The 9453-nt window shown below is 49.4% G+C and overlaps 1 protein-coding gene across 1 annotated transcript; it reads right to left on the bottom strand.

Moving 5' to 3' along the window:
- Window positions 1-526: 526 nt before the first annotated feature.
- On the bottom strand, window positions 527-8957 carry FGF16 (fibroblast growth factor 16). Its single transcript, XM_025866505.2, has 4 exons — window positions 8416-8957; window positions 2313-2416; window positions 716-957; window positions 527-608 (listed from the first exon to the last, which is right to left on the bottom strand). The coding sequence occupies exons 1-4, from the start codon at window positions 8687-8689 to the stop codon at window positions 605-607; spliced, it is 624 nt and encodes a 207-aa protein (XP_025722290.1). The 5' UTR covers window positions 8690-8957; the 3' UTR covers window positions 527-604.
- Between the last annotated feature and the right edge of the window lie 496 nt (window positions 8958-9453).

Below are 9453 nucleotides of genomic sequence, written 5' to 3'. Positions count from 1 at the left end.
CTTTAATAACTCATTTATCCTGTTTCAGTAGGACCTTATTCTTTCTGATGAAAATCCAGTCATAGCATCTCTCATTAAAAATAAAATTATTTTGAAATAAATAAATATATAAAATAAATAGCATATACATTTCATAAATAGTTTGTTCTTATGCACAGTATCCATGCTTACATTTTAATATCATTTTCTTACAACCTACCCCATCTCCCACTTCCAATGGCAGGAAAACTGCATGTCAGGACAGGTGGGAAATCTCTAGAGCCAATGCAGGGATGGCCTGCACCAGGTCATAGACCCAAGGATTTTAATGAGACTTTTCCAAAGCTCTGCATGTAGCATCTATGGAGATTCCTTGGCTTTTCATTTACCCATTGTCAAAGTATTTGGGTAGATTGTGGGGCAAGATATCCCTGGCCCTTGGCAGGGGCCCCCATTCTTTCTTGTGCCACCTCAGGGGAAAGAACATGAGTAAAGAAAGAAGTATATACAGGATTCCCTCCAGCCCACCCCCTCCACCCATCTCCCTCCCCCAAATAACCCAACCTTGATATACACTTTGAACAAAGGAACAGCTGGGTTGAGTTGAACAGGAAGTGGTCCTCTGTTATCTAAATTGATAGGAAAGAGGATTGAAAAGCTATGAGTATAGTGCTTGCAGAGACGACTGTGGCCCTAGAGTACAGGGGTCACAGAGGTCACACTAGGGGTCCATTACCTATAGCGGAAGAGGTCTCTGGACATGGAGGGCAACTTAGAAGGATCTACTGGCCTGGGCAAAAAGTGAGTAAATTTCTGATGTCGTTTAGTCCTGTATCCCTCCCGGGGTGAGCCGTCTTTATTCAAGGCCACATAATACTGTCTCTCCGAGTCCAAGTGTTTGTACAAGGTGGAAGCATAGGTGTTGTACCAGTTTTCTTCAAATTGTTCCCGGAACACACATTCACGTGTGAGTTTCTTCTGTGAGGATGAGAAAATAAAGCAGAGCCTATTATATGACTATTTCTCCCATCCCAGCTTGCTGAAATAGCAATAACACATTGATGTTAGAAAATTTCAGTCCTATCTCCCAGTATTCCTGAGGCATCTTCTTTCCAAATAGCACAAAACAGCTCTGTCTGTATGGCCTTCATCCTCTTTCATGAACCACACAGAAATGTTTTAGGTGAGATCTTTCCCGAAGGCAGGAGACCAAAGAAGATGGCCTCACCTGGCTCTCTGAGCCTGAGAATTTCTGCTATGGCCTCCCAATACTCCTCTGGACCCCGAATTTTCTCCCTACTTCGGGCAAATAATGTCAAATCCATTGAGATTACAGTCAACCATGTCACCTAACAGGCAAAGGCCTTGGATCTATATAAAGCTCCATGGGAGGTGAGTTATGATCTCTCCTAATGAAGGGTCTCAGGCCTGTCAGTTGGAAAGCTCAGAAAAGATCTCCTTGAAAAGTTCCTCCAATCTGGCTATTTCAAGCTAGCAGCTCCTGAGGCAGGTCTCTTGCCTCTGTGCCTTCTCACACTTGATCCAGCTGGCATACTACTTGCTGGGGTTGCCGATACGGAGTGCTGGGGACAGGCCTATCTCTTAGGTGTCAGGGAAAAATGTGCTCTGAGTTCATGGGGTGCAGGCAGCCAGAAAGCATGCTCTGTGACTCAAAAGGCAAACCCAGGAGTTGGGCTCCCCCCAAAGGGTTAAGGTCAGCGAAGTCACTCACCATTCCCTAGCTCTGGGCTAGCTTCCAGAATAGAGAACATGCACTGTGGCCAACCCAGTCCTAGCTGGGGACTTAGGGCTGTCACCAGACCCTGGAACCCTCACTCTTCATTTGTTTGTTTCATTTGGCCTCTGGGATTCAGCTGAAGCAGTCTGGAAATCAGGGACTGTGTTTTCAATCTCAGAATCTCTATCTGAAGGCCAGCCCTTCCACTGCCTATTTTTGTGCCAGCTCATCTGCTACTCCTCTAGGTGCCCAGTAAAATTCATAGGTGCTCTTCGGGAGTGCAAATGCCCCCAACCCTTACCCTCTGTTGACAAACCAGCACAGTTTACTGTTATCACCAGGCTGGCTGGGCCTCTAATGGAAGAGGTGAAAGCAAAGTTACCACAGAAAAGCTGATGTTTTGATGGGAACTGGCTGAGTGAAAGTGTTATTATATAGCAAGCTCCTGGGCAGCCAAGAAGCACCTAGAAGACACTAATCCTTCGCAGTTGATAGAAGTATTTCAAGTGCGAGATAAATGTTTTTATGTTTTTGCCTTACATAGTCCAAACACTGGTGGTAATGGCCTCTGATGAAAAGAAAACCTTCAACTTACCGACCCATATAGTTCTCCTCGCTCATTCATTCCTAAGTACAGGCCAGAGTCCACTCCCCGGATGCTGATCAACCCCACCGCCAGGCTGATAAACTCCAGGATTCCTAGAGCAAAAAAGTGAATGCCATTTCTATTACTGATGTCAAGCTAAGAGGGAGCTGTTCAGGTGACATGAGCTACCAGTCATTTATCCCCAACTGGAGGCCAGCCCTGTATGCCTTTGTTGAGTTACCTCATGAAACCATCTTTTGCAGCAAGAATGGAACCTCAGAAAATGTACTGAGTCTCCCCGGGCCTCGGTTTTTCCCCATGTAAGATGGGCGAAACAATCTCTTACTCAACACTCTTAGAGATATTATGAGGAAGAGACCACGAGCAGGCTTTGGCTACGAAAGCTCCATAATTACAAGGTACTATTGCTGTTAAATACCACCATTTCAAGAAATGGGAGGGTAGCTTTCTAAATGGAAGAATGTGGCTAGATTTCTGTATCTTCCCAAAGTCACTTCCCTCCTCCCTAGAGCACACAGCATTACCTTCTTGTCCTCTAGGCTGAATTTGTTTTGCACCCTCTTAGCTCCCATGTCCTTAAAGCCACATGAGGCTGTCAACTGCCTGCAGCTGACTCTAACAAAGGCCACACAGTCTACTCACTAAGTCTGTGTCTCCTGCCTATGGCAGTAGGCAAAAACCATGGCCTGGTGAGAGCTTTCTTCAAAAATATGCTCTTAGCCAGTGCAGTCCCAGGCTGACAAGCCTGTCGTTTTCCCCTTGTCTCTTTAGAATTTTAAGTTTATCCATGGCAAAGAGTTGACAGGTAGTACTAGACTTGATACTGATTTGAGATGTTGCAACTTTAAGGGGAAAGTTTGGAAGACATTCAGAAACATCCCTCTAGCTGACAAGGTCAGAGGTGAGGAGTTGGAAATGTTTTCGTTTACCCAGCAGCAGCAGGAGAAAAAAAAAATCAACTTCTAAGAGGGGAAAAATGACCCAGAACTTAAAACCTTGTGGTGCTGAAGACTACAGTTTTGTTCTAAGATAGGACATCTGTTATTCTATGGATACAGACATAGTGGTCAAGTAGATTCCTCTTTGATATTCCTGTCTCTAACCATGTCCTCCAACGTACAGACCAAAGCTTGATATGACTGACTCACAGAAGCATCCAAAGGTATGAAATGAGCTCACATCTGGCTGCTTTTCTTACCCCCAAAAATGCAATTCTTAAGAGTAATCATATTCTATGTAGTCTACACAGGGAGTGGAACTGATTCCTTAAAGATTACTTAAGAAATGAAGTGGTTAATTTTGAAATTGGACTCAAAGCTCCAGTGGGAAGTCTCCTGAAAAGCCCCAGTGATTTGGGCTGGTGGATGGGTGTGCAAATGTGGCAGCTTTAGGGCACAAATTTCCACGACCCACTTGGATCTCGTTGAAGAATGCAAAGGTCTGCTGCTATCGTATGGCCTCCGACATTGAAATCCTTCGTTTTATTCTCAGTCGGGTTGCTCTTAACTCCTACAGTACAAGGAAGGCATTTTGGGAAAAGAGACTGACACAAGATGGTAGGAGGAGAAGGGCAACTAGCTGGTGTCAAGTAGGGGTTAAGCAGGAAGTGATGTAATGGATCAAACCCGTTAGTTGCATTGCGCAAGTGTCTGATTTGGGTTCTGCCTTGTTTAACATTTTAATAAATGACTTGTAAGAGGACATAGGGGAACCACTTACACTAGTTCCAGAAGATGTACAGCTGAGAACGTGACACAATCAAAATCCAAAGAGATTTCAAGAGGATGGGAAAATGAGCTGACTCCAACAAAATAAGCTTTAATTAGAATAAATGTAAAGTCCTGCACTTTGGTCTCCAAACCAATTACTCAAGATGTTTTGTGCTTGGGTTTTGTTGGGGGATGGTGAGCCTCAAATGCAGACAGTTGAGTTAATCGTACTCCTTGTCTTATGGCCTACTATCATAATTGGTCTGTGCAAAGCCTTTTTATTCATCTATTTCTTTTTATTTCTGTATTCTGCTCTCATCCTCCACCCCACTTCAGGCAACCATGTATATTTTCTTGAAAACACGTAATATTCTTTTGTGTTTCCATGCATTTGCTTTAAATACAAGTCAGCCCACCTCTGGAATGTGGAGATGTGGCTTAGTAAAACATACACAACAATGACCAAGAGATTTGGCTGAACAAGGTAAGCTCAGTATGGGTGATTCATGATATTAAAAAGCTGATGTAGAACTAGTCATGTAAAAATTAAAGTTTATCAAAAAGCTAATGTGAAACAAACAAACAAAGAAAAGCTAATGGGATCGAAGGCTGCACTGACAGAGGCCTAGCAACTGGCCAAAGGGAGGAGACAGCCCCACTCTGTCCTGCCTTAGACCACACTGAGCGCTGGTTTTAGTTCTACTGTGTTTAAAGAGGTCTACGGAGAAACAGGAGTGTGTTCAAAGGAGAGTGGCCAGTATGGCAGGCAAACAAGAAACCAGGTCATGGTTTGGTTCTGTGTGCTAAACTTTGAGGGACACCAACCAACCTGCTGGAGCCTTCAATTCTTTCCTCTGCTTAGACAAATTGCTTCCGAGCTTCAAATCTTAGTTCCCTCATTCTCTAAGTATCTCATGTCTCTGACCACCCTGAGCTCATGAAGTAGCAGAGGGCAGCTTGTGATCTCACCGGCCAAGACCTGGTGTGAGAACAAATCATGAAACACAAGAGGTGTGGCCATTTGAGTCACCACAGTTTTTCTCCAACTCTCTGTTAACCCTGATGCCAAAGGACAGATCATACAGGAAGCTTGGGTTGTGTCCAGTAACAAGGGTCTCCAACAGCTGGAATCATCCCTGCCCAGCTGTCTTGGGGCATCATTTTCCTTTGCCAACTTTCCTATTAGCTGGATTCAAACTGTGAGAACCCAGGGGCACATGATGATGGAACAGATATTCCTAAACCTCCTGAATCCCAGCCAGCATGAAGGGAGAGAGAAAACAAGCCGTTTTCACATTTTCCCAGTTACAGTTGGAGAGGGGTATTAACAGCGAAGTGTGGAGGCCAAGTATCAAGCAGACAATGTTTGTCTTCAGTACTCTCGTCCCCTTCGAGGTCCAGGACTTCCCTCTACTCTGCCTCATCTTGACCTGTCCATCTCAGGCTCTGGCCTCCGCTTGACAATTTCCAGGCTTTTCTTCCATCTTTTCCCCCATGGCTTCAGTCAAAACAGATCTGTCCTGAGCTCTACTGCTCCAGAACCTCGCTAGACCATTGGCTAACGTGTCCTTGAATCAGTCTGGCTCCATGATTTGCCTGAGCCCCCTCAGTCATCCTTTCAGGGCCTTCGGGGCCAAGACAGTGCTGCTCTGGCATCTTGACAACTGAGGAGCAGACTGCTCAAAAACCAAAGCAGCTGCATTAGCCTGCCCCTTCACACCTGGTGGGAGGCCTCTCCTCCAGTCTGGCTCCCAGGCTCTGCTCTGCCAGTCCACAGGTGCCCCCTCAGGAATGTCAGTACCCCTGTGAACCTCATGTAAATACCACCAGCCAAGCAGAGATTGAAATACTCCCAACCACTGATCGAAGAATGGAGTGGGTGGGGCGGGGGGAGCGTAGGCTATGCCAACAGGTTATTATTTGGAGTCGTGGCTGCTCTTGGGCTCAGCCTGACTCGTTCTGAACACATGGATTCCAGGGTAATCCTTGGGGGCCCTGCTCTCCAATTACAACAAATAGCTATTTACTTTACACGGCCTTTGGAGACTACCTCCTCCCCCCAAGCAGAAATCTATAATATTTTATATCTTAAGTCTGGCCTACTTTACCCTGCTGGAATGTTGACTGCTAAGGCACTTATGGAATGTTAAAGTTTCGATTTATTGAATACCCTGGCTGATTAACTCAAATGTGGAGGGAGGAGAGTTAGCAAACTCAAACGCCACCTCTTTCTTTGCCAAAAGCTGAACTGAGAAAGAGTAAATGTGTGTTTGAAAGTTGGCAGGGGAGGTTACAAAGAGACAGCTTTGACTAGTTATCATTTCCTTTACAGGAAATACATGGAATTGCCAGGAAGCCAGGGAAGGAGGAAAGGGAAAAGGTGGTGCAGAGGTGGTCTCAGGCAGTGTTATTTTAAAAGGCAAAACCAAAAATGAAGCAGTCAGTGAAGCAGCAATGAAAACATCCCTTCCTCCTACCAGTTTTATTTCCTTTGGTTTCTCCTTAAACTTACCCTTAGCAGGCCTGAGAGATGAAAGGAAATCAAGATTTGTCCTTAGGGAGGTAATTAAAGACCACTTATCCCAAGAGCCTATTACTAATTTATGTTGACCTTGTAGGTTATTGGGCTCAGCTTAGGCACGGAGTCAGACAAACACTAGCTGCTGGAAGCCAAGCTCATAGTTTCTCCACCTCTGCTGCTCCCACCCTACATTTCTCCCTCCTTTCGCGATTTTTCTTTTTATATACCAGGAATGAGCTACTCCAACATCTTCAGGCCATTTCTGGGAGACTTTGGGAGGTTCTGAGGCCGGGGTGGGAGTCCCATTCCTTCCGAAGAGGAACAAAAGGGAACTGCAAAGTCACGAGTGATGGAAGGAGAAGGAGCCAAGTTAATACTCCCTCTTCCCTGACCCCACCTATCACCCTTTGGAGGACCTGCTGCAAATTCATATAGACACCAGCACCCCTCCATTACTCCCACCCCACACACAACCCACTGTCCTCCAGCTCTGTGAGGGCCTTTTTCCAAGATGACACAGACCTCATTAGGGTTCCTGCTTGCTCCCAGCAAGGAAGACCAGCCCTGATCTTAAGTTGTTTGCTAGACTTGGCCTTGCCCAGGCACTGGCCTCTGGGACCCCCCACCCCTGACCCGCCCTGCCTTTTACTGTGCACTCCAGATGCAGCTTTAGCAAGGCAGGGGAATAGGCGGATGGGGAGGTCTGGGGGAGGGAAGGGGGAGGGTGGGATAAAGAAGGGAACGGGTATCATGGTGGAGGGTTGGCAGAGCCTCTTACTGGCTTAGGGTTAGAAGGTGTCCTTGGGCCACAGGGTTCTTGGGAAGAAGTAGAGGGCATTGGGGGATGGGGTTCCCAAGTAAAGGTAGCTGTCACAGCACCTGAATTATGGTTTAGTAGAGAATAGGAAATTGAAAATAAAAATGGCCAAATTACTGAGGAATGAACACATTTGTTTAGAAACCTAATGATCTCCATCCCACATCAAGGTTTATACTAATTATGTTTTGTATGTGAGACAGGCAGCTGTGCCCTTTCAACAATCTGCCGGGTGTTGAGCAGAGAAAATCCTGTTCGGAGCCTGTACATTTCCTGTCCTGGGCCCAGGAGACACCTGTTTCTGGGGCTGGGAGTGAGCCCAGGACCGTTTCCTCCCTGTGAGTCAAGGAGTCCAGACGTATGTCCAGGCAAAAGCTGACCCAGGGCTGTGCCCTTCCAGAGTGGACAGCGGGAGGCTTCCCCAGTTTCTCCAAGACCCAGCTCGCACCTTGCTGCCTGGATTGACCTCCACCCCGGGTAGAGCAAGTCAGACGCAGGCAGGTGCCACGGCTGCCGGCTGCCGAGTCGCGGTCTGCCAAAAGCGATTCCGACGCGGACCGCGCGCCCACCACATCCATAGCCCCGGAAGGCTTCTGCGGCAGACAATCGGCCGCGACAACCCCGCTGCCCTCGAGACGCCACGCCACAGCCACGGTCCCAGGCCTCCTCGGCGGGTGGCGGGCGCTCCTACCCTTCTCCAGCTCCACCTGCTTTTCATCCTAAGCGCAGCGTCGGGTGTCAGAATGCTCCCCCGGCTACGGGGGAGGGAAGAAGGGTGGAGTGGGGGAATGAGAGGCCGCACCTCAGGGCGCCCCCGCCTCCTCCCGAGAGCGTCTGAGGGTGCCAGGCGCCCTGACGCCGCGCGGCTCAAGTTTGCGCCATCCGATCCCGCCTGCCCCGCGTCCCTGGCTGTCTCCCGCCTCGACGGGCCGGGACGGCACGGAGCTGGGGGCGGCCCGCGCGGGCCCGGAGCCGGAGCCCCGCGCCGTTGGCTCCCCAGCGAGCCGTCCGCTTGCTTCCCGTCCCTCCCGGCCGCGTCCTCACCGAAACGGCTGTGGTCGTGGCGGGTGCCGTGCACTGTGCCATTCGGGAAGATCTCCAGGTGGAAGCCGGTGCGGCAGTAGAGTTGGCGGCGCCGCAGGATCCCCTTCAGGTGGGCGAAGTCTGTGGGCGAGCCGCGCTGCAGCTTCCCCTCGATCTGGCCTAGGCGCTCGTTCAGGAAACCCGGGGAGTCAGCTAAGGGCACGGTCCCCAGAGACGAGGAGAAGCCGTGCAGATCCCAGTCCAACGAGGCGAAGACCCCCCCCACCTCCGCCATGGCGGGGTGCGCGGGGCCGAGCTGGGGCCGCGGGGCGCCAACTACCTCTCCCCTCAGCGAGCGCAGGCGACTCGGCGGCGCCTGTTCGCTCCCTCGCTCGCTCCGCGCTCTGCCTAGCTGCAGTCGACGTCTGTTCGCGTCCAAGGAACTTCTCAGCGGCGGGGCAACGAGCTCCTGACCATGCTCTCAGTCAAAGTGGCGCTTCCCTTACGCGTCCATCTCCCTAGGCCTCTCATAGCTGGCTTCGTCGAGCTATCAGATGCAAACGGCACTTTATATACATACCCACTCCCCTTACATTGACATATTGGATATTTAAATACAAGCCACACCTCACTGGCATCCCCTCGGAGATTGGTGTGTGGGTTCCCCCCCCTTGTATCCATTTGGCTCTTTTTGGAAGGGAGGGGGTGAGGGAGGAGAGAGCGAGCGAGCTTCACTCCCTCTTTTATTATGAAAAAAATGGCAGGAAAAAGCTACACATTGCAGTGAGGCATAACTGCTTTTGGCAGGTTTTTCTGAAACTGCTGATGAAATAACGGAGCCCAGTGCGTGGAGACTGTTGGCGCCCACGTCCACTCAGGCCTGTTGAGTGGAGGTCTGTTGGCTGCGCGGGGGCAGTTCCCACCTCCCACGCGTCGTCAGGCTCCTCGCGTTCGGAAAGTGGCTGGAGACCAGGGCTGGGGGTTCACGCGTTCCTGAGCCTTTCTCATTCCCCCGCTGGTCGAAAACTGCAGAAGGGGCGCCTGGCCCGGGACTGGGGC

The sequence above is a fragment of the Callorhinus ursinus genome, unplaced genomic scaffold, assembly GCF_003265705.2.
Source record: "Callorhinus ursinus isolate GAN/ISIS: 27379988/994484 unplaced genomic scaffold, GSC_fseal_2.0 scaffold40, whole genome shotgun sequence".
Taxonomy (NCBI): Eukaryota; Metazoa; Chordata; class Mammalia; order Carnivora; family Otariidae; genus Callorhinus; species Callorhinus ursinus.
Note: the sequence above shows the minus strand (reverse complement) of the source record. Positions and strands in the feature narration are given on the sequence as shown.